The 25,699-nt window shown below is 44.3% G+C and overlaps 2 protein-coding genes across 3 annotated transcripts in view; one reads left to right on the top strand and one right to left on the bottom strand.

The window, feature by feature from the left end:
• Positions 1-20,859, bottom strand: part of piezo1 (piezo-type mechanosensitive ion channel component 1) — a 68,256-nt gene extending 47,397 nt beyond the window's left edge. The window contains exons 1-2 of one of the 2 annotated variants that reach the window (XM_031569276.2): positions 20,524-20,859; positions 19,600-19,788 (exon numbers count right to left, since the gene is read on the bottom strand). In XM_031569276.2, the coding sequence (XP_031425136.1) occupies positions 19,600-19,663 (64 nt within the window). In that variant the 5' untranslated portion in view covers positions 19,664-19,788; positions 20,524-20,859. Of the gene's footprint in view, positions 1-19,599; positions 20,380-20,523 lie in introns of those variants that run through there. The other variant, XM_031569277.2, reaches the window with a different exon arrangement.
• Positions 20,860-21,714: 855 nt separating this feature from the next.
• On the top strand, positions 21,715-25,668 carry cdt1 (chromatin licensing and DNA replication factor 1). Its single transcript, XM_042708048.1, has 10 exons — positions 21,715-22,359; positions 22,703-22,839; positions 22,947-23,176; positions 23,368-23,562; positions 23,697-23,842; positions 23,951-24,051; positions 24,158-24,346; positions 24,568-24,714; positions 24,913-25,114; positions 25,268-25,668. Exons 4-10 carry the CDS (start codon positions 23,474-23,476, stop codon positions 25,429-25,431), a joined length of 1,038 nt encoding a protein of 345 aa, XP_042563982.1. The 5' UTR covers positions 21,715-22,359; positions 22,703-22,839; positions 22,947-23,176; positions 23,368-23,473; the 3' UTR covers positions 25,432-25,668.
• Positions 25,669-25,699: the final 31 nt, after the last annotated feature.

Genomic DNA, 25,699 nt, shown 5'->3' with positions numbered 1-25,699 from the left:
AGGCATTACCGGCGATGTCGGTGGCTAGGGCCGGCTTGAGATAGGAGTGGGCCGGTGTTTTGGACCATCCCAACCCCGTCGGCCCACCGGGGATTCCCCCGGTATCCCCGATGGCCAGTCCGCCCCTGTGTACAACCCATCATGCTCAGCTCCAGAGGTGTAAAGTAACGAATTACATTTACTCACGTTACTGTAATTGAGTAGTTTTGTTGTGTACTTTGTAATTTTTAAGTAGTTTTTGAAATCGGTAATTTTACTTTTACTTAAGTAGATTTTGACTGAAGTATTGTACTTCACTACATTGGAAATTACATCCGTTACTGAGTAAAAAAAAAAAAAACATAGTTCAAGAAAGGAAACCGAAAAGCGGGAATCGCGCACGACAATTCTCACCAGTGGTGCATGCTGCAGAGAGAGGGTGATAGAGTCGATGCAAGCCACCGGTGCCGAGTCACCAGATGGAGGAACATGATGGTGCGGACGAGCAACAAGCTGAAGCACCGAACTTTCTGCGAGTTAAAATTAAAGAAGATGAAGAAACCCTGTGTCCACATCTCAGCAAGCAGTTTGCCTTCCAACCTAAAAGAGGCGACAGCTATATAATGCTGTGTAAGCTGTGCCTGCGCCGCCAGACAGAACTTTCTGCTTATAAAAATGAATCTTCAAATCTGCGCAAGCATGTGTTGGTGAGTACAGTATTTGTCCCTTTCCATTAGTAGTTCAGACATCGTTCTTGTTGTTTAGTTAGCTTTGCTACAATACGCAAAATATGCGTGTCATGGCACTAGTAGCCTCATTTTGGCTAGCACTTGCAACCGCCCTGAGTATGCTAACGTCAACTAGCTAGCTAGCTAGGCTAGCTATACACTTGTGTACACCCCTTGTGTCCATCCTTCTGTTAACAGCCGTCATCCAATAGACTAATAATAATTCCATTCCTGTCTTCAATTCGTTTCAGGTCATAGCATTATTATGTGCAGTCTCTCATATTGTGTTAAAAACTGCAGATCGGTCATCACCAATGAAATACACCGCATAAACTGATATTAGGCTAATCATTTGGCTGCCTCCTATGCCCTGAAACAGGAACGATGTGAATGCGCACACCATCGTTGTCAGACAGTTGGTCAATGTCAATGTGTATGTCGTTATCTGGAATTTATCACGATGTTTAGTCAGATATTGATAACAATAAGTGGTGGCTTTGCAACGTGCACGTCTTTCATGTTCATGTTCATGCTCAGGGGTCTTGGTTAGCAAGAATTCAGGATTATGAATTGTGACACATGTAGAAATAGAAAATAATGTTATCATTCTGTATACTGTAGGTCTGTCATCTCAAGTAGCTATTTATAGCTATTTCTGTGTTATGATGCACTCTTGATGGCAGCTCAATACTTAATTGTCAGAAATGTTGTTTGTCATTCTACAGGTCTAGTCTATGTTAGACAACACCTTGACCGGATGGTAGAGGCTGAAGCAAGTTAGACCACATTCATCAGATGAAGATGATTTATTTTCCTCAATGAAGTCCAGAAGGTGAAGGGAAGTTAGAAGGGTACCTAGCCTGTATCTCAGACAATATGGATCTGCTGAACTCCTTTCAGAATATCAAAAAACTGTCCCTGAAACTCAATACTGGCCTACCTGCCACGGCCGCCTGCGAGTGACTCTTCAGCTGTGCTGGATTGCTGTTCACTGCAAAGCGAGCCCGGATGAACTCTACTCACCTTGAAAATCAACTGCTGCTCAAACTCAACAAGAAGTTTGTAGACTAATGCTCTAAAGGTGGACACAAGTAAAGTAACCAAAGTTTAAATATACAGTGGGGTAGCGGCATTTTAACTTTTTATTTTAGCTGTCATGTGGTTCATGTCTTGACATGTCCTCCCAAAAGTTCTTAAATGTTGTGTTGACATGTTTAATGTTTAATGTTTGACATGTTTAATGTCATTGCACTTATATTTCTAAAGATTTCCTTTAATTACAAATAACTAGTTTTTGTATCGGATTTATGACCCCTTGTCCTTTTTTGCACTATATAGGAGCAGCCCCGATCAAGTTGTTGAAAGTAACTAAGTAACTTTTACTTAAAGTACATTTTAAATGAACTACTTTTTACTTTTACTTGAGTAGATTTTTAAGTGGGTAATTTTACTTGTACTTAAGTACAATTTCATCAAAGTAATTGTACTTTTACTTGAGTACAACATTTCAGTACTTTTTACACCTCTGCTCAGCTCTACCACATGGGTGCTACCAGCGGGACAGTGAGGGAACTGAATCGGCCAGCCACCTCTCCTTAAACCCTCCGTCCTGAATGTGTCCCATAAACAGGAACTTGTCCAGTCACAGGAACACCCGGCTCCAGCTGTTGAGTCCAGCGCCAGAGAGGGAGTTAGTCTTCCTGCGCGACTGTGACATTGGGGCTTCACTCAGGCCCGTGCAGATGCCACTAGTGTGAAGTTACACAACACAGCTGGACCTGACAGGGATACAATACGGGCCTCTGTATTTCTCCAGAGGGAGTGAAAGTTGCCAGCAGCCAATCTGTCACTCCCTCCACCTCTCCTCCCCTCCCCTCCCCTCCCCCCCCCCTCCTGCCCCCCTCTCCTCTCTTGCCCGAATGTCTGCCTCCAGCGCTGAAGTTCACAATGAAAGGGGGGTTGATAGAAAAAAGGAAACATGCTGTTTTGTTTCTGTTCTCCAGAGAGACGACTGGGTGCTACCTTCTCCCGCTCTCTCAACCCTCCTCTCACCTGCCGACTGACAGGGTGCCTGAAGCCAGTGGCAGTGAAAACTGACTGACTGACTGACTAATATGCAATTATTTGCTTGGAGGCCCGATTTTCCTCAGCGTCTCTCTGATGATAAGATTGCACTCCACCCTTGGTAACTACCGAACTTTGTTAGGGTGAGCGGCCGAAACCAACAAAGATCATGGCTTTTGTGCCGTGTGTGTGTCACAACATGTCTTTCATTTACCGGGTCATTTGTACTGTGCCCAACCTCAAAATGTAATTTGGCGTATTCCTTTCAACGCGGGGACCACATAAAACCAGGAGAGGGAGACATATAATACCAACGACCAGTTGAGGGAGAGACGGAGGGAGAGAAAGAGAGCTCGTCGTCTGTCTTCAATCACACAGGTTATGAAGGCGGGAGCATATTTATATTCAGTCTCAGAGGAGACAACTGAACTGGGAACATTATGGGCTTTTACCTCTTGGGGAATAAAAGTATGAATTGTCATGAAAAGGCATTGAATTGTATAGGTCTGACAGTATGTAAAAGGTCTTCTTTATGAATACAGCCAAAGATGTAATCTGCCTGAGCAGGTGATTAACTCCAGACGGAAACCATAGGTGGTTACGTTTTGTGAACCATAAATCTCAATGTTGACTGTCATAAAAGCATTTGATGACTTCTTTAAACTCAAGGTTAATTTCCAGTTGTGAAACATGCACATAGTGCAAGCAAGTTTTTCCTCCAATTCCTTTCTTGTTTGCCCATCCTTTCATTTAACATTGAACTTTGCCATTACTCAAGTCTTTCCATCCTTTAGTCTGCCTTCCCAGGCCTCAGCTGTCACCACTGAGATGAACACTTTTCTTGTATTTTCCACCATATTTAATCATTTGAATGACACTAAAGGCCTTAAATCTGTTTCTGTAAACCAACAAGACAGTGACATGAAGACAAGAGGATGGCATCAGCGGCATGTGCATTTCAACACGCACACACACACACACACACACACACACACACACACAGCGTGCTTCATAAGTGTAAAGTAGGCCTGACAAAAGGGATGAGCTCATGGCTCATGTAGCACTGATATGAAGTGAAACAGAAGAGCAATCAGGAGTGCAATTAGCCCTTGGAGCATGCAGACCTACATCAGGACTCTTACACACACACACACACATGCGCGCACACACACACACACACGCACACGCACACACGCATGCACACATACATCATGGTCTTATAGCCCTTGGCTCTGTAGCCTCTCACACTGTGCTCAACAGCTTCAGGAAATGACGGTAATTTGGGCACTGGAAAAACCAACAGCCATGCCCCGGGGCTAAGGCTGTGACACCTCACTGTACCTATGCAAGACCAGCCTGAAACATGTGAGTGTGTGACTGAGTAACTCGCTAGAAGTGAATGCTGGTCTCTCATGTACCTTGAGCGCTCTGTTGAGTACAAGGTCTTGTGGTTTAAAGTCGGCTGCAGCCAAACCCCCTAGTCCTACCAGGTTACTGAGGAGCTGCCATTTGGGCTACTGCTTAGCCAACTTCACTCCCACCCGAGTGTCTGTCATTACCGAGCCCTGGTGCATGAACTCCGTAGGAGGAACTCATACATACCTGTAAAGGACGTGTATGAAGGAGTGAGGGCCAAAATAAAATCAGTGCTTTGGCTTGATCACACTACGTTCTTTGTCCCTGCCACCAAAACATCTCCAACACTCACGTGGCTTCAGCAAGTAACTTGTTCCCATCCTTTGGGCCCAAGTTTGTAGTAACAGTCATCACTTTAAAATGATTCCCCTTGGAAACTTGTAAACATGTTCGCACACATGATGTGGCCGAAGGTGCCCCTTCCAACCATCTAAACCCATTAGGATCTCCACAGAGGGCCTCCTGGCCTTTACAGCCTCCTGAAACCCAGAGGCATAACTCTGTTGACAGATGGATGGGCACCCTGGACCTTCGGCCTGGGTGGAACTCCCCCACAGACACCCCCCTCCAGACCCGTGTTGACGGAGAGAGGGAACACGAGGTTCTTGCCCCTCTCAGTAGCTCCAGTGAAAGAGATTACAGGTGTGACTTAGAGGAGGGTGAAAATACAAACCACACAACTCTACAGATTTAGCAGAAAAAGGTCATTTTTTTTTACGACGCCAACATGTCATTGCTGGGGTCATCATCCATGTTCAGAGAGGACATGGCCTCCTACATGTCCTGCATAAAGACTAGTTTAGTCACATCTGGAGACTGGAACACATAAAGTATCTATCTTATACGACATGTTGCCTGTTAGGAATGTGACAGAAAATTCCCTTCTTAAGGGAAAATTGGACTGGCTATTTTCTGCCATAGGCTTATTCTTTTTGTTTTTGTTATTAATATTACTGAAGTAATTTTTATGGATGGGCTGTCAAAAGAGCATTGATTAGCTCTGGTGTTTAATCTTAAGCGCTTTATACCCTCCAACTAGTGGCCAGCCCACACAAGCTTCACATCAGATTGATGAATCATCGTGGAGGGAGTGAGCTGCTTGGCACACACAGACACACACACTCTCAGCACAGATAACCCCAGCATGTAGCATTGTAATGTGTCCCAGGAGGCCATACCTGTGGTTTATCTATCAAACACAAGGGTCACCTCTGCACCATTTTCTTCATTCCACCTAGTAAATGGACTCTGTGTGATACTGTCCCACAAATACATGTGGCACTGAATGCAAAAGGCCTTTTCTGAAGTCCCTTGAGAAACATATACACACTGCACTAAAATGTCGAGGCAGACCGGTCCAGCAGCCTGGTGGGTAGAATTAAAAAGAGCCGTGGAGATGCAGAGCATGATCATAATTACATTCTGTGGAGAAAGCACTTCGATCTGATGCCAAAGCTATGGGTTTAGTTCTTGGTTGTACAGATTCCCATGGTTAAGTTGTATTGCACTGACAAGAACATGAATGGAAACACACACACACACACAAACACACACAAACACACACACCCAACCCCGCCAGACACACACGCCCATACCGGGTTACAGATAAACTGGCCTTTCATAAAACAATAAGCTGCAGGACCATTGATAAGATCGCAGTGCTGCTTTAGTATGGCAGCTTGACTAGAGGCCTCTGTATCTGATGGGCAGCTTTCCAACCTCTCCCACTACACACACACTGGGCTTCACCTGAAAGCTCTGCCAACAGGACCCTCCACAGCCAATCTCCTCTACAGAGAGAGTACTTATGAATATCATATCACGCAACGTCTTTGCACTAAATACATTAGATTGAAATATTTATCATATTAAATAATCATATGTAAACACATTAAGTGTTCATGAATAGTAATCAGTTGTGTTTAGATGCAGATATCTTCGCACTAATAACTTAACTTGGAGAGGGACTTCGTCTTTGCTGAACCTTATGTACATTGACCTATTCCTGATCATGAACATGTAAGAGACTCAAAAACCAAATCAAACGATGCACCATCATTGGCGGAGGATTGTCCAACACATTAGATCCAGTAAGCTCACTTCTGTGTGCTGGCTCGCTGCACATGGGATGCCATGCGAGCCAACCCACGAGCTGGGCTGACCCTCTCTGGACGCGGAGCCCCTGATGCTTGCGCGAGAGCCAGCCACATCAAAGGCAACCCAAAGTGACATGTGACCTTTAGCTGGAGAGCGGTGGCAGAAGGGGGGGAGAGAGAAAGAAAACAGAAAGAGGAAAACACAGCACACGAGGAAACACAACACGAGGCCGACCGCGAGTTTTATGGTTTTGTTTAGGGAAACAGGGGGATGTGCGCAGCAGCTGTAGCCAGAACTTTACAGATACACACACACAGACACCCACCCACACACACACACACACACACACACACACAGACACACACACACACACATACACACACACACACAGACACACACAAACAGACACACGCACATACACACACACACACACACACATACACACATACACACACACACAGAGACACACACACACAGCTGGCCCTTGCACTGACCTCACACAGACACCCACACACACACACACACACACAGACACACACACACACACACACATACAGACACAGACACACACACACACAGACACACGCACACACACACACACATACACACATACACACACACACAGAGACACACACACACAGCTGGCCCTTGCACTGACCTCACTGTGCAGGTATGTAGAGAAAAAGAGAGAGTGAGAGAAAGAGAGAGTGAAAGAAGAGGATAGGAGGCGAGAGATATGCTATTTAATCTTTTCAGTTGCCAGTGCTGAAAGTGATTGGCCCAAAGAAAACCAACTGGATGAGGCACTCATACATTATTACTGTTTTGATACATTCAAGTGTCAAATTCTCATGTGGTTATGTAATTATTAATTAATGAGTCATTTTCCATTTGTTACTCTCAATGGCTCTCCCTAATTGCTAAGGCATGACTCTCTACGTGCCTGTGTGTGTGTGTCTGTGCGTGTCTGTGTGTGTGTGTCTGTGTGTGTCTGTGTGTGCCTGTGTGTGTCTGTGTGTGTCTGTGTGTGTGTGTGACAGCAAGATGTGCACAGATGCGCACACTTTCATACTCAGTTCCCGTGCATCTCATCAGAAGTGAAGCAAGACCACCTTGAAAAGGGGGACGTAATGAGGTGTGTGGAAGAGATTATCATCATACACAACCAATTTATTTTGCCTCCTTCCAGTCATTCCATGCCTAATTATCTCTGGCTAATCAGAAATGGTTTCCCTATCATTAACCCTACACCAGATATCCATACATATGGACCATATATCTTCTGGCAGGATGATTTAAAATGTGTGTGTGTGTCTGTGAGTGCATGTAACAGACATGTGGATCGCTCAAGAGTGCTGGCTCTAGTCTTTGGCAGGAATGAGTCACAGTCTCCCCTCTCCAACGCCCCTCCCTCACTCCCTCCCTCCACCTCCCCAAACCGCCCCAGCTCCCCAAACTCGGCCGTCTCTACAGCATGTGTCTTGTGTTCTCATTACGCCTGTATGGCTCCACTTCAGCCAAGATGTGCCGGACAAAAAACCCAGCCGACCGCAATTCCGCACACCCCTTTACGGCAACACAAGGCTTGATCCTTACAACACTATTAACACAATACATGGCTCCAATTTCGCACAGTCACCCACGAGGTCAACGAGGACGAGCAGAACAAAATAGTGCAGATCATTTGGGAAAAAATGTTTTTCACTACACAGAAGTCTTAGACACCTCAAGATGGCGGTCAGAGCATTGAGTGTATACAGTTTGCAGTAAGAGGGCCTAGAAAACGTGTTCCGTGATGTCATCCATCAAGGTCAAACACTGACACATGCTGGCAATTACAAGATTAACTGTGTTTTGACAAGAATGATAAAAAGGAACTTTACGTGTCAGTGGACAGAGAACTGATGGGTTAATATAGGTCACGTGAGAATGCCAGAGATTCATGATGATCGCTGCAGATGCTCGTCGACTGATTTCCTTAAAGCATATTTTCCTCCACGGTTCACTTTTGAAAATCTCCAGAAGGTTTTTTATGGGGAGACGGGGGTGATGTGTGCTAAGGGGAACACACCCTTTCCCCTCATAACATGCATGCTTGAATGTGTGTGTGTGCGCACACATGCTTGAGTGGTTCCTCGCTAACGTGTGTGTGTGTGTGTGTGTATGTGCATATGCTTATGTGTGCAGACATGTACACCATACTACTGTGACAAAGTTTCCAGTCCTTCAAGAATGAAAACCCAATGAGAGTTTCTCTCTTTCTCTGTCCTCCAATCTGTCTCCAAGCATCTCACATTTGTGAAAAAGATTAAAGGGGAATGGGGGGGGGGGGGAGGAGGTTTCCCCAGTTGGCCAGTTTTGAAGTGGAAAGAAAAGAGAAGAGGGGTTTAGAGAATCTGGAAAGTCAAACTTGTCTGCAGTCTCTGTACTACAACCACTCTATCACAGCCCATCTAACCCAAAAAGGTTTTTTCCCCTTATGACTACATGGGCTTTTACACGCTCTACCCCCCATCCCCCCCCCCCTCCTAACCAAGCATGGACCTACATTTGCTCTTTTTTTTATATTTACATTTGTTTAAGGACATTTGTTTCTGCATGCTACATTTGCATTGGTTTCCTCTACATTTACATCTCCATTTGTTTAAAGACATTTGTTGTGCATTTATATCTACCTGCATGTGTTCTCTAAGAGAGGCACAACCGTTTGTTTTTCTCATCCCTCTCACACACCCTGACAGCCCTTCAGCAAAGGCACGCCAATGCAAACAAAGCGGGAGGAGAGAGCTGGAGAGGAAGAGAATGAGAAATGCCATCTTCCGTGGGTTATGTGAATGCATGTGGACACACTGAGGGTTCTCTGGGGGTTATGTTTGAGGAACTGATGTGGAGACTTCGCAAGAAATGTTTTGATCCGGACAGCAATGGACCTTTTGCCCTTTTTTTGGGCAGTGGCAAGTGTCATAGTGTACGAACATGGGTTTCTGCACGGGAATCCTGTCAGCACCACAAGGGACAGATTACAAGAGACATCAGTCATGCTCAAGTTATTCTAGATAGAGTGGATGTCTATTGCAACACAGTGTTCGGTTTTGACACTGACAGTCGCAATCTCAGAGGGACTCTTCCACTTCCTTGATATTCACAGATAACGTTTCATAACGTGTCTCAAAGAGATTTTACAGAAGTCTCAAAAGGATATTGAGACAAACAGAGCTTTGCCAAGCTGACAGGTTCTTTTAAGTTATCATCAAACGTTTTTTTTTTTTTAAGCCTACCCGTAAGTGTTAACCCTCAGAAGTCACGTGACACCCAGGGCAAGAGGCGTTCTCCGTGTGGCTGGCAAAGATAACAGGCTAAGATGTGCTGTGTGTGTGTGGATGGCCTCTCTCCTTCCCTGTTCTGTCTTTCGCAGGTCTCACATGAACTTTCTCTCTACTCTGACAAACACTCCTCTCTCTCTCTCTCTCTCTCTCCCCCTCTCTCCCTCTCTCTGGTATGGGAGGATATTGCACCATCTCAGCTCAGCTCCAGATCATGGCTCTGGGCGCAGGCTGACAGCGTTGTGAAGCAATTTTCCATAAAACGCCCCATAACAAATGTAGCATTCAGCATGAGAGGCAGAATGAGGCTGCCGCCGTAAAAGTCAGTTGCCGTTTGATAGCTCTGCTCTATGAGACAGCAGGCAGCTCTCTTTCATCCCTTCCTCTCCTCTCTTCTTCTCTCCCTCCTCTCCTCTTCTCTCCCTCATCTCCTCTTAACTCCCTCTCAACTTCCGTTCTTCTTCTTTTTTTTTCTTTCTGTTTCATCAAATAAAAAAAAAATCAAGGTCAGACCATTACCTGCAGTGCTTGTGTGTATTACCCGGTTGCTGTGGAAATCGAAAGTGAAGAGAAGAAATATCCCCGAGGCTTGTCGGGACACGGGAGTGAGGAATGCTGGCAGAATCCAACATGTTTTGTAAGCTGCATGCTAACTCTGAATCTCACACTCTGCTGTCATCTACAGTGGGCCTTTAGATGGCAGCCCACTGACTGGCCTCGACTGACACAGAACACCTTTGAAGAGTTACAGAGGAAGCAGACAGACAGGACTCCGTTTTGCTCTCTACTAACTGCTTTAACTGTGGGCAGAGAGGGACACAGAGAGCTAGTGATAAAAGAGATAAAACACTTCGACAAAGATCAGTTTGAAATTCTGTTGAATCTCCTGTCTGAACAAAACACCACCTCGGTATAATGGTAATAAAGTTTAACAGTCCTGGTATCGTCACTAGGTCATACACACATACTGTATACACTCTGCTGACATGGCTACTTCATGTATCCTCTTCTGGTGGCATTCCATTCCTTTCACTTACAGCATTTAAATGTGAAGGAGTACTGAAGGACCTATATAGAGGTATTTCTCTTAGCTCTTTCTGACGCTGAAAAGAGGAGAGGGGGGGGTTAAACTGGAATAGCTGATTGAGGATGAACCACAACAACCCGGATAGGTTATCTGGACATGCCACATGTCTCACCCTCACACTGCATTTCCTCACAGTCAAGAACACTACAGAACATTTATTCTTTAGCTTTAGGCCAACCAAGATGGAGACTGTCTTACATCAGTTTCTGTCTTGCCCTGCAGTCATGGGGTTCTCACAGAGAAAGGGGGTTCATGGCTAAAGTAAACAACGTGTTTATCAGCTCTTCTGTCTGAGGAGTGTAATTAGGCCTCTGGGTTAAATGTGGTTACACATTTGAGTGTGAATTTTAACACTATTTTGAGTAAAGTAACTTTAGAAACCAAAGGGTGCTAAATTCAACCCTGAGTTCATTTGACACTAGTGTTACAGTACACAAAGAATAGCTGACCCCTATGGTCTCATAATAGATTGACCAGGAGATTAGCAAAAACAGCCTTATTGTGCACTATATATATATATTCTAATTAGCTGTGCTAGCCAATGCTAAACTGCAGACCTCTACTGAGAGCTACCTGTTATGCAATACGGCTTTCACTGCTGACTGATTAGTGGAGAGATACACAGTTACCTACCTGACAGTTTCTCTGTGTGGATGCTCTGAGCAGAGCACGTAGGGTTCAGCAGACAGGAAACGCTAGAGTGTTTTGTCTGCTGTGGTTGTCCTGGCCGCCACAAACAGAGGGCGGCTGCTTCAGCACGTCTAAAAGTGTCCCTCTGCCACCGCAACAGGTGCCAGCCCTTCCTCTCGGCATTAAACGTCACCTTGGTGTGTGTTTGTCTCTCTCTGTGTGTGTGTGTGTGTGTGTGAGTGTGTGTGTGTGTGTGTGTGTGTTCGCCCGTTTGGCCTTGTATGGTCTTGGGTGAAATCAGAGCCTAGTTATCCATTTAACACTGGCGACCGTCACCCTCATGGGGCACATTATGAGCGTGTGGCAGCCGTCTGTATAACGTTTCATCTCTGTGTGGGCACCGCGGCGGGCAGGTCCTCCCCCTACCATCTGTCCCGAGCTGACTGGGATGGTGATGAAACAGTACACCTGGGACTCTGGAGCTGTGTGTCGTGTCCTATTCTACCCTCCAACCTTAGGAAAGAACTGTAGCTCAAGACATCATTGAGGCTCCAGCCTTGTCTTTGTCCACAAAAGTGGCAGTAGTAGGCGTTGTAAATGTGGACATCATGATCCCTCTCTCTTTCATTTTGGACATCATGATCCCTCTCTCTTTCCTTTTTCTGAGCAAAGGACACAGACAGTGTCACCACACTCTGGTAAAGTGCCTTAGATGGCCAATGATAGCATCAGCATTTTAAAACATCCCAGACATCCTAAACCTCTCTGGAAAGTGACAGATCACAACAGTTAATAAGTTAGCCCAGGCAACTTCTGCTACAGGACAAAGAGCCATCATCATTGCCTAATACAATTATTTAACTAAGCGTTACAACTTCATCTTTGGGAGCAGGCCATTGAGCTAACATAGATCTTGTTAGTTCATTTTAGACAATGCAAATCACTGGACCGTCACCATAATTGATCAGAAGGGTATTGATCATTATTCTGAGACTATTAGTGCAGTGACTCATTGTGGTGTTGAAGTGGTCCATAGATCATCAGCTCACTTAAATGTGTGAAACAGAGTTTCTGTTAAACTGTCAAAATCTGGGTGATAGAAGTATTGCCCAGTGTAATGTACTTCTTAAACTGCAGAGCCATTGTGTCTTAAAGTCATCATTCTTAATCCCTGGGAGAAATGACTGACATAACAACTTTGGACACGGTTTCACATTCTTACCAGAGAAGGAGGACTAGTTGAATGAATCAACTGCCTTACAGTATTAAAAGGATCAACAATTAAAAATGTAATTCACATGAGAGAGAATTGCATACACAACTGAATGAGAAGTACTATTTCCACTCTTTTAATGTCTCGTTTTTAACGCATCCTGGATGCCATTTGGGATGTGATTAAACTAAATGCAGTATGTGGAAATGCTTTCTCTCTTACTTCCTCTAGGCGGAATTTTTGGGCTGTTTTATTTTTATTTTTTATTTCTTCCTTTTTCCCCTTCCCTTTAGTCCCCTCAGACTAAAATAAAATTCTCACTGAGCACTTCGCACCAACGTGACTTCCTGGCAATGGACTTTTTAACTCAACGTTAGGTTTACAAATACCACCGCAAGCAGTTCAACCCGTAATTACAGACAACATGAAAAGCCAGGCCTTGATTTTCTTCAGTGCTCAGAGTTGGACTTGTGTCAAGTGCCTGGATCTGGCTCTGAGCAGCTGATGAGACTGAGCTCTGATCTTTGTGCTGGTCTCAGTGGGTTTCTTTTCGTACTTGTGTGTTTGTGTGTGTGTGTGTGTGTGTGTGTGTGTGTGTGTGTGTGTGTGTGTGTGTGTGTGTGTGTGTGTGTGTGTGTGTGTGTGTGTGTGTGTGTGTATTATGCATGATACAAATATGATACAATACAAGTATAACAGAACTTAATTGTATGATTCCTCTGTGCTGTATGTTTTAGACATATACTATTTTATATTCCTTCTTTCTCTTTTTCTCTGTATGTGTGCATAGCAGAATGCATAATATATTATATGTATATGTATTTGCATAAATATGAATATGATTTGATTGATTGTAAATACACAAAGCAATCGGGACTCTTAACTGACTCCTAAGTGAGTACTGAGCATAACTGAGATCCATAGCCCAGTGTCTGTGCCGTGCTGTGTGGATCCTCCTCTGTGCTCAGATGATGGATGAGAGTGGGTCCTCCTCTCACACCTCCAGTGCTCCGCAGCATGAGGCCTCCTGCTTGCATGGGCCCGATAAACAGGATTCCCTCTATTTAACCACAGTTGACAGAATCAAGCTGGGAATGGTCCGCATGTTAACTTCAGTAAACATGCACATTAGACTGTTTACAGGAGCCATTCCATACCACTAGGCCGTTCTATTTATCGCCATCACTCTGTCCAGACTGCCAGGGATTACATACGTTCCGAACTACTTTTAGACCATAATAACAGGAAAGAAAAATGTGCATCATGGATTTTCCATCATCAAGTTGTAACATCAAACCCCTTGGAAAGACTCCAACAACACAAAATAAGTCATGACGGACTTAACACTGACGTGTATGAATGTCAGATCCGTGCGGTGTAAGATATAGTAGCGCATGTTTAAGAATGGGTTAAGCCAGGGGTTATCCTCACAGATGTGTGTTCTTGAACGTACTCATTTGACATGTATGCATAGGAATAGCATGAGTCAACAAACAGGAACTGAGTAATAGAGGGAGTGAGAGAGAAAGATGCTCACACATCAGGAATACAGAACGTGCTGGAAGCTGCTCAGCACAGAGGCATGGCACAGTCAGTCACTGACCAGCACACCCACTTCTGCTTCCTGACAATGACTCACACACACACACACACACACACACACACACACACACACACACACACACACACACACACACACACACACACACACACACACACACACACACACACACACACACACACACACTCACAAACACACACTCACACACAACAACACTCGTATATACACAAATACACGCACACACACAGGACAGAAATATTATTTGGTCTCACAACACATCATAAGTATAAAGTACTTTTATTGTTGGGAAGAGTCTCTTAAAACAAGACAGGACAAAACTGTCTGAGCAGCCCAATAAACCATCTGTGCTATTTGGACACACACGTTTGAGGCTGCAAAGTTTCCCCCCTCATCATCATCATCATCACCACCACAATCTTTCACAGGACAGCTTAAGTGTAAGTACTTCAGGCCCACTACACTTGACTGTCCAGAAGGGATGACACTGTGCCATAAATCACACTTTTAAAAGCTCCAGACTCCAGTGCGCTTCCTCGACTTTGAGTGCAGAGGCTGGCGGTCGGGTCGACACATCGCAGCGGCCTCAGCTCTCGCTATGGACCGTAGCAACAGCCTCCATTCCATCTGCTTCCCAGGTCCTGATCAAGGCCAACTTGGCTGAGTCAGTGCCATCTGCCCAGCTCATCAACATCTGTCTGATTGTGGCCCCACAGACAGACATGTTATAACAAGCCGGTCGCCCCTTACAGGCTCCTGTCTGGCCTGGGAAAGCCATTTAGCCCCTGTTGGTGTGCGGAATACGGTGCTACTTCTGGGAGAGACCCCGGCCCGGCTGGAAACCTATAGGCTACATTCTTCAAAGCAAATCTGGTGTTACTATTTGGGCCAGTTTTTATTATTGCCGATGAATAAGTGATGTGATCTTCGTTACAATTAAATAATTCGGGACAGACCGGAATTACCTACTATAGCCCCAGAGGGCATATCCAAACCGATGCAAACTAGGTCAGTAACATGAAATCCACATAACAAAAAATTGCAGTTTAGTGATAACATTTCCATCTTTTACAGCCACTCGCCCGGGTGTGTATGTGTGTATGTGTGTGTGTGTGTGTGTGTGTGTGTGTGTGTGTGTGTGTGTGTGTGTGTGTGTGTGTGTGTGCGTGCGTGAGTGTGTGTGAGGTGGCCTGGAAGTCCTGTCCTGCGCCATAGGAAATACCAACAATGCTCCATGTTTGCTGAGCAACTGAAGCGGTGGGTGACGGGAAAAACAGGTTAAATTCCTCCTCTCTGGACGCTTATATCCCCCCTCTTGCAATGCAATAACAGTGCCATTGTTTTAAATGGAGACTTTTTAAAACAAAGCACAACCATTTCTATTGTTGATGGGAAGCCACTGGCCCTCACTGTGCTCACCCGGTGCGACCTACATCCTGTTTTGATGGAAAAAGATGGCCGCCGTGTTCCACTGAGCGGGACATGGCTGTACATAACGGGGCTGTGCTCGGCCCGTAGTCAAACAAACAGTGTGCTGGACCAATCACAGGGGCCACACTGAGAGGCCATTTACAGCCTGTGATCCTGACGGGCAGGTCCCGTAAACAGACTGGGCCTCCAACCGAGTGTGGTTAGCACATGGCCAACAACTGATAGAAAGACAAAAAAGAGGATAGAGGGAGAGAAGAAGTAGAGAGACAGAGAGAGAGAGAGAGAAAGAGAGGGGGAGAGAGAACGAGAGAGAGAGAGAGAGAGAGAGAGAGAGAAAGAGAAAGAGAAAGAAAGAGAGTCACAAGGAGTGTGTCATTAACAGAGGCAGAACATATTTCAGATGGGCCTGTGACCACTGGCGCGCGATGACTCACATAGATGTGTGCCTACACACACACACACACACACACACACACACACACACACACAACGCAACTATAATTTTGGCCTCTCCTAACTCCTGTCTTGCAGAAGCAGAGAGAGAGAGAGAGAGAAGAGAAAAGAAGATGACTGCACCTAGCATCTGGGCCCCGCTCTATCCCAACCCAGTCCACCCCTCCACTCTCCAGCTCTCCGGCTGATTGTAAAACTGATGGGATTAGCTAAAGCGAGGGGATGTCCACAGCAGGCCGCACTGTGTGCACGCCAAGTGTGCTGTTTATGACTCCACACATGAGGTAATGGCGGGCATGCCAGGGCTAGTGGGCTCTTTCCCCCAGCACTTACGCCAGCCTCGGCTCCCTCTCCTCCCTCCCTTCTGCTATCAGCGCTACCACAAGCCGGAAGCCAGGCCTAACAACGCACATATTTACCTTTAGCAGTTAAACCTCACCGTTTATGGGATTTAGTAAACAGGATTGAAATTAAGAAAGAAAAAAGGACAACACGGCTTTGCCCTGAAACAGAAATCAATCTGGGAGATATACATGCACGTTTAATATTAGACATGCCAAAATAACCACCACCCTGAAGTCAGTAGAAAAAAGAAAAATAAACCTTTCAGTCTTCAAATGTTGGTGTCATATCATGAAGCCCTGGTGTTCTCTGCTTTCAATGGTATTAAATGTGTTTACAGGATAAAGTTGGGTAATGGGTGTCTGTAAGCTCTGATGGAGCGGAGGTGCAGGTGTTTTAAAAATACAGCACAGCTGGAGAGCGTTCGCAATACGGCTTATCAGTGTCATGCAGATGGCATTCCAGAACAGAAGTCAAGTTAGCTTGAGCAGTAGCAAGGATTCATGAGGCTTTGTGTCTATCCTGGTGGGCTGCGACAGAAATACATTTATATTCATAACAACTAATTTGGCAGGGTAAATAAAGGTGTGTGTTCACGGAGGTTATTTAAAGTTTCTCTCGTTTTTCTCTCTTCTCATATCGGTTCTACGCATACTCAATCACACACACACACATTTCTGTGTCATTCTGCGTCATTTTTCCAATAGAATTCACACTGTATGACCATGCAGTCAGCACAACTATATATGACATGTGGTACTGTGTCATAAAAATTTAATGAGATCCCTGGCAATAAAATCGAGGGGTAGAACAACTGGAACCATAGGGTAGATATGACGTAGTATTTTGTCCTGATAATCGTAAAAGACAGACTTTACCAAGGATATTACTGGCATCTAACCAAAAATAAGCAGGTATATAGGTATAAATAATCACTGGAGTTTTGCACTAAATAGTATACCAAGCATACTCTCCTCAGCACACCTAAATTAACAATTACATTTTTATGCCAAGGTTTAGTTACTAAAAACTATTTTGAAAGGAGAATAGTTCACTGTTTCTGTTGATTTTAGTTCCTTGAGGATTTCGCACCATACCGGTAAATCTTCAGTATATTAACATTTATGATGCATGAGTGCTCAAGACTGAGAATGGAGAAAAGCAGGTATGTGAGAAAAATACAGAACCTCTGCTTTCAACCCTGGCAGGGAGAGAAAGAGAGATAAAGAGAGAGAGAGAGGTGAATGCGTATTGTATACACATTCTCATGATTAGCCATTATAATAGAAACAGTCCAATCTACTTGTAGAATAAAACTGACAGTCCAAGGTTACACACCTGAAGACTTCAATGATCAATGCGTCAATTATTTCACAATTCGCATCTTCAGATGATTAGCCTACCTTTACCCAATCACTGAGCTCAGGCGGGCCTTTCACTTCTGGGTGGCCTTTGCCTCTCAGTGTCAGACACAACACTATAAATACCAGGCATCCCCAGAGTGGATAAAGACACTGCTATGTGAGTGCAGGGCTGGGGTCTCGGCCGTGAGCCCTGCACTCTGGCGCCTTCTATTTCCCTTCTGTGATGTTCACACTTTTCCAGCTTCGGGGCAACCGCATCGGGAGACAGTGAGCTCCCAGTGTGTGCTGGAGCGAGCTCAGGCGGAGAGTCCCAGTGGATAAGGCAGCACTGCTGCCCAATTGCTCCCAATAAAACATCACAGTTTATTTTTTTTCCAGAGGATCCTAGCACTGCTGAAGTTACCTACAGGTCCCCGATCCTTTACTCCTCAAGGGAAAAGTTTGGAAGATATATTTTTGACCACTTTAGTGAGAGCAAAATCCAAATAATCTAGCAAATTCACCAACAAAAGAGATAGCATGAAGTGAGACAGAGAGTTCATAAATGTGTTGGCTCAGCTGTTTCAAATATACTCCATTTACACATTGCCTGAACATCCTACCAGTATATGGACATCTTCACTGGACAATGCGCTTAGTTAGCGTTAGGGTCAGGATCTCAGGTTGATTGAAACGCAAACTGTACAATTTGTTCACAAAACAAATGTTTTTTGCATTTTGTGCATTGCGCTCAGGAAATGAATGTTTTATCAAAATAAGATGATGCACTCATAATGAAATGCCAGGTTGCCAGATATGATGTTTACATACAGACTGTACTGTAATGAATGGGTACCCAGGTCACCGGATACTGTTCACACTTATATAGTCTACAACAGTATAGTTCGTTCAGACACACACATACACACACCTTCCCCACCACGTCAGGTGCTGTGATTGAAAGCCTTGGACCAGTACTGACGGTATAGAGCCGTAAAACATACACGATGCTTGTGGATGGGAGACACATTTCGCCACAAGGAAGCCTGTGAGGAAACGAAAGGGGGAATCTGGTTGACCATGTTGATGGCTGAGATGTGCTCTCACGAGAAGCAATCTCCCTTGTCTATGCCCCTTGCCAACTTCCAGTCACACAACAGCCACGTGACAGGAGAAGTCACTGGCCTACATCCTGTCTCTTGCTTTTCTTTTCACTTCTTAGAGTTTCACAGGAAACTTCACACTCAAAGCATGCAGCCTGACATAAATTAACACAGCCTGGTAAATCTGAGTCAGTCCCATTCCTTTTCCTGGAAAGGACCTGCCTAGCCAACAAACACTAGAAATGGTCAATGTGATGGACATTTTTTGTCTGTGTGCAACTTTAAATTAATTTTCAATTCCATGTAATAGTATGAGAGGGAAATGAAAGCTTGAGACACTAGACTGTGATACACACACATTCACAAACACACACACACAAACGAGAGAGAGAGAGAGGAGCTATACATTTTTGACAAAGTGATAGTGAGTTCTGATTAAACACTCTTTAAGTACCACTTTTCTTTAGGCTCTTCATTTCATGACCTCAACAGACATCATCATTATCATGAAAACAAATAGGCCTAATGATGATGACAGCCTTTCACCTTTGCAGACACTATCACCATCACTCTTCTTGTGTTAGCAGTATGATGACTAGATACAGGAAAGAAAGAAATGTCCATGTTCTTATATATTAGCCAAATGTGGGCTGATTATGCTTGGGATCATCGAGGCCTAGGCTACCCTACACGTGTACGTGTTAGGCCAGCCAGATGTGGGTCAGTATCCTATACTAAGTGGTACTACCCTAAACTAAGACGACAACTGTTGGAACTCCTCAATGAAAAGTTTATCTTTCAAATCCCTTACCTGCAAGCAAGAACGTTGGTAGCAGGAAGCAGTAGAGCAGTCCACACACCACCTGGAGTTCCATGAGCGCGCGTCCCAAGTGCACAGCTTAACTCCAGCTACAGTCCCACTGACATTCCACGACGGAGCGGTAAATTCCACTCGGATGGCAAGAAATTCAGTTCAAAGCTGTTGTCCATGGTTCTCCGCCTTAAGTTAGCATAATTAAGAAAATGTTAATACGTTTCCATTTTTGTGTCCAGCTAACATTTTACATTTGAATTTCTGAGGACAAAAGTGGTCTAGGACAACTTTTAACCGTAGGATATCCAAAGCATTGACCTGCCTGAACCGACGGGTTAGGCTATTAGAATATCCAAAAGCTCACGACCGCCAAATCCTTCAGCTTTCCTTTAGTTCTGAACCCACTTTTAGCATACTCCTCGTAAAGACGTATCTTCGTGGAAAATGTCAGTCGCCCAGCGCTAAGTAGAAATGTTCTGCACTTTCTTATTCAACTCGCTTTTGACAGCTCAAACTCTTCTATAGTTTCTAGGTTTCACGTTTTAAAATATTTGAAGCACGACGAAAGCTGGCTAACAGTAATAGTCTACCTTAGAACGACTGTTTCAACTGAGAGTAAACTCCCACTGTGATGGTATTATGACTGTGCCAAAACTGGGAGCGTCTACCAGTCCACTTTTTCATCCTGAACTAAGAATATTTCTCGCGTTCGCAAATGAGAGGACTGGTGCCGACTGCTTGGCTCGAACAGCATGGCAATGTGACTTTCACTAACCTACATACCATTTCCCCACACGATTTCTCAAATGTGCCAGTGATTGTGTAAAGTAAAGTAAAGTAGTAGTAAAGATTATTATCTTATTTCACTGATTATTGTATTAAATTAGGTTAGACATGGCCCATTTATGAAAGGCTACTTACATTGGTATAGGTGAACTACATCGTCACTTTGGCTGTAACTTGTAGCCAGAAGTTCAACCAAGTTTAAACAAAGCTGCACGATCAATAACTCTCCACTTGAATCCGACCAGACGGCAATTATATTAGCTTATTTGTTTATTATACGTTATCATTCGCTGTTTACGATTAAGCGTCTTACATCAAGTTTCAACACATGCTGCTGTGACACACATCAGCCCTGGGCTCCTCTCGTCCCTTGGAAGGTTTGACACATATAATGAAATTACACGTGGATATGATGTTTCTTAACAATAAGAGTCTTTATAATAGGCTACATTTGGTACAATACACTAGACCAACACATATATTTGGATTAATAAGGACCTTTACAACGCCAGCGATCGTTTGACATTGGATTGTGTGATGCTGCCATCTAGAGTTGATATTGATAGTTCTAAATAGATCATGTTTTTTTCACGCTTTTCCTGAGCTGTCACCACACTTCAACACGGATGACTGGAATTGAAATTCGGACGTCTCCTTAGGCAACTGAGTGGCACGACTTCTTTGCAACTTTGCAAGCTATGTGACTGTCGCTTGTCATGCTCGTATAAAGATAAATACAGTGGTTTCCCCTCTGAACTTGCCAAGAAGTATCACGATTTTAAAGCATGTTACAAGGCGTAATGTTATATTCGTCAGTAGCCTACCAATACAATTTAGGCCTAATCGAGTTATTTTCTGTAGCCTATAGCCTAATAGAGAGTAGTAAATGGCCTAAATGATCTCATCAGATTTTCCAAAGGTCATCTGCTTGGTTAGCCTGGATTTTAAATGAAGCATCTTTTAAAAGAAAGACTCATAACTCATGGACTCATAATAACGTGACTTTCCCCCTGAAAACCATACAAATAATGATAAAATGCAAAAAGGTTAAAAAATAAATTCAAATCATGCATTCCTAATCATGTGATGGTCGAGGGCCAAACCATTACATAGCACTGCTCTCTTCAGAACACTATCTATTTTACATCTGAAAAGTATATACGTCCTAAGGCACAGTTTAGATGTGAAGTAGTTGATTACTTTGATAAACATTAATCATCTGCTTGCTTTGTTGAACGACAGTGTCCAATGAGGATCAGGAAGAGGGCGTGTTTTAATAACCATTGGCTGCCTACTAAGGTCACATGGTACAGTTTCGCGCGAAAGTTGGTCAGAGGCTTTAAGAGAAGACTGGTTCTTCTGGTGGGTTAGATAGTTATACATGGCCAGTTAGTTATTACAGCTGAACAAGGATTTATGAGCTGACGAGTTTAGAATTTTGTAGTGGCTATGGCTCAGGCACGTGTAACGGATTATTTTGCACAAAGTAAGAGAGGTGGAATTGATAGAGCAGTGAGAGCAAAGGGACAAAAGGCGGCTGCAGGCGGTCGTATTGTGCTCGATGTGGACGTCGCGACGACAAGATCAACTCGACAAACCAACAGAACTTCAGGACGATCAAAAGTTACCAGATCTACTTCTAGCTGCGTTCAAGAAGAATTTCTACGGGTTATTAACGAAGCCGTGTCAACAAAAAATGAGGGGCGATCAAAAGAAATGCGATCCACTGAGGAGGGTAAACTGGATAAACATCTGACTAGCCCCGAGTCTCCAAAAAGGACTTCATCTGAGGCCGAGTTTGATCTCGGTTCGGCCGTGTTCTCCTCTACGGCAGAACACAGTAGTGCGAAAAAGCGTCTTCGTGTCAGCCCTTCAGAAGTCAAACCCGTTGTCGAAAAAACCCAAGTTAGAACCGGTAAACGAACAGCTAGAAAGAGGCTGATTCTTTTGAAAGACGGGGATCAAGAAAAGGTGGGTAACGCGTGTTTTTCTGACTTGCTAGTTTGCTAACGTTAATGTTTGGTGTTTTGGTGGTTTTTGGCGAGGTAACTTTAAGCGTAAGTCAGGTCGTTAGTTAAAATAAATGTTCGTCTCTGTATGGCAGGTACGCCTTACAATGCAGCAACTTTTAATTTTATATTAAGATAATGCGAGTTTAATATTTGACCTTTGAATTGGGGACATTATTATTGGGCACTCTAGGACCGGTTTGTCGGTGTGAGTCGTTGACTAGGTGTTAAAAGCTACCTTGCATTACAATGATTACAAGGCCTCAAGACGAGTGGCAGGCAGTAATATCCCCTGTTGTAAATAGGCACCCGATTCTGTGAAAGAGCCCTCCCCACAGTCACCCACTCCAGATGGTGTGGATAAACAATCGAAGAATATTGTGAACCAGACATCCATCTCTTCTGCCAGTGGTCAGAGCCCCCCAAAAACACAAGGAGCAAGGTAACTGCAAAGACCTGCTCTTTTACAACTGTAGATGACTGCTTGCTTCTGATCCAACAGTATAATTCCTCTTTCTAAATACTTTGCATTTGTTTGGTTCCTTTTAGAAACCATTGTCTACAGATGATGTGGCGGCACTCAAATCCCGTCTCCAGAAGCTCAATGGACGGGCTCAAAGCACGGTCACACCTTCCCCTGCCCCCGTGTCTACCCTTGCAGAGCTTAAAGCCAGACTTGATCGTGCCCGGGAGCTCACAGCCAAAGTACAGCAGCAAAAAGAGAAGCGTGAAGCAGAGGCAAGACCAGCTGAGGTTGAAGCACAGCCAGAATCAGAGGGGTGAGAGAACGGTTGTTTACCTACCTACATACATACACACACATACCCACACTTTCACTTATCTGCTCTTTACTTGGTTCAATGTAGTTAGCTGTAGTTAAGGCCATGTATGGGGAATTTGCTACACTCACCCATTACGAGTTTAAAAATGTTTTAAGGGCGTGTTCCTTTATCTTTGATCTCCTTTCCAGAGAGAAGACCCCAGCATACCAGCGCTACCACACTCTCGCCCAAGACGTACCCCCCGGACTTAGTCTGCCGTACAAGTACAAATTCCTGGCAGAGATATTCCGCAGCATGGATACCATCGTGAGCATGCTCTTCAACCGCACAGAAACGGTCACCTTTGCCAAAGTCAAGCAGGGGGTCCAGGATATGATGCACAAGTAAGAGATGCCAGCTATAATTTAAACAATGACCTGTCTGTCTGCACATGCACAACCTAAATTGGCACATATTTAGTAAGGAGGTCTTGTAAGACGATGCTAATACCCCCCCCCCCCCCCTAATTGGATTCAAGGAGGTTTGAAGAGAGCCATCTTGGACAGATCAAGACTGTGTTCCCCACTGCCTATGAATACCGCCAGGAGAGAAACATCCCAACCTTCAGCAACGCGGTGAAGAAGGCCAGTTACCAGCTCACCATGGAGCCAGTCATTGAAGAAGGTTTGTGGTCTTATTTGTATTAGGGCACATATAGTCTTATTTGTATTTTCTTCAGTATGGTGAATCCTGTTGTCTATGTCTGAATGCTGTTTGTGTATTTATCTACAGGACGGAATTGTACTCAACCTGTCCTGTCAGCCTCAAGTCTGCTGGATAGAAGGAGGACATTCCACCTTAACCTTGTCAACATAGTCAAAGAACATCACAAGGTGAACAATGACACACACGCATACACAAAACTCCTTCATTAATATCTCTGGATGAGGTTTCCAGGGAAGTCGTGGTTAACATGTTGTTTTCCTTTTCTGCTGTTAGAGGTTCTTGGAGTCTCTGAACCCCCCAATTGTGGTCACTGATGACCTGTTGACTCGCTGGCACCCCAGATTCAAAGTGGACGAGGTTCCCAGCGTCCAGCCCAGCGACTTGCCCCAGCCTCCACAGACAGATAAGATGACCACTGCGCAGGAAGTGCTGGACAAAGCACGCTCCCTCATGACCCCCAAGGTGAATAGATGTCATATGTTTCTGGACTGATGACTAGAAATGTATTAGATTATTAAATGCTGTTGGCAATAGTAATGTCTCTTTAACAAAACGTTTTCAAAATGCGTAATTTAGTTTTCTGTATTTTACACATAAGAAATGGTTTGCATTGAGATAATGAAAAAAGTTGACGGTGTATTTTGTCATATGAGGGGTAACTCATGTCTGTGATTATTCTCAAGATGGAGAAAGCCCTGGCTAACATGGCTCTGAGAACGGCAGAGGCTGCATGTGCCAAGGAAGAGGAGCCTCCCACTCCTAAAGAAGCTGCATCTCCTGCTGCAACACCCAGTGCCCTCAAAGGAGTGTCCCAGTCTTTGCTGGAGAGGGTACGCACAGGCCATTTAAAAAAAAAAAAAAAAACGTGAAGAGCCAGCGATAAGCTAAACAGTTACATGTTTGACTGAATATAGAAATATGTTTAGCAAGAAAGAGATGGGAAAACATCAGGATGTACTTTTTATATATATATATATTTGGTTGGGCTACAAATAAATGAATCCCGTCATTTTTATTGTGCGTCTCAGGTTCGAGCAAAGGAGGCCCAGAAGCTCCAAGCAGCCATGACCCGAAACCCACAGCAGGAGAAGCGCCTGGCCATGATGTCCAACCTTGGGGAGATGGCCAGTATCTTGCGCAATGTGTTTGTAGCAGAAAAGAAGCCGGCACTCATCATGGAGATGGCCTGCAACAGAATGATTGCCAGCTATCGGTCGCCGTTGAGCCAGGGTTAGTACACACTTAATACATACTAGAAGTGTATGAAGATGTGTGGGCTTCCTCTTTTGATTAACATTTTTTTTGGGGGGTTTATTTCTCAGTGATGTGGCTTTGTTTTGGTGGGCAGGTTCTATTAATAAAACCGGTATTTCATCTTTGCAGGCGAGATGGAGAAACACCTTCGGCTGCTCGCAGAGCTGACACCAGATTGGCTGACCATCCACCCTGTCAGAAAGGACTTTTATGTTAAGTTGAACAAGACCATGGATCTGAGTGTTGTGCAGGGCAAACTTAGCCAGAAGATGAAGGAGGAGGAACGGAAATGAGCCCTGCATTGTTATTTGAGACTTAACCAGTTCATCGAGGTGCAATCACGTTGGATGGGATATTTTTTTTTTTTTTAAGAACTACTCCTGTTTGTTTTAGAACTGTTCACCAGTTAGTCAGACTGCGTTGTAGTGTCATATGGTTGACCTTTGAAGTGGTGTTATTTTAAAACACCATTTCTCTGTAGTTGATACTACTTAATCGCCACATTTTTAATAAAAGCTTTTCCTGATTTAGTTCTGTCCTAATGTTTGTTTTTGGCATTTT

This window comes from Clupea harengus, chromosome 6 (genome assembly GCF_900700415.2).
Source record: "Clupea harengus chromosome 6, Ch_v2.0.2, whole genome shotgun sequence".
In the NCBI taxonomy this organism is placed as follows: domain Eukaryota; kingdom Metazoa; phylum Chordata; class Actinopteri; order Clupeiformes; family Clupeidae; genus Clupea; species Clupea harengus.
The sequence above is the reverse complement of the archived record's forward strand: the minus strand, read 5'-3'. Positions and strand labels throughout refer to the sequence as shown.

Coding starts and splice junctions, on each gene's coding strand:
- cdt1 (XM_042708048.1), top strand. CDS start 23,474: ATGGATACCATCGTGAGCATGCTCTTCAACCGCACAGAAACGGTCACC. Junction 23,563..23,696: donor GTCCAGGATATGATGCACAA/GTAAGAGATGCC, acceptor ATTGGATTCAAG/GAGGTTTGAAGAGAGCCATC. Junction 23,843..23,950: donor GGAGCCAGTCATTGAAGAAG/GTTTGTGGTCTT, acceptor ATTTATCTACAG/GACGGAATTGTACTCAACCT.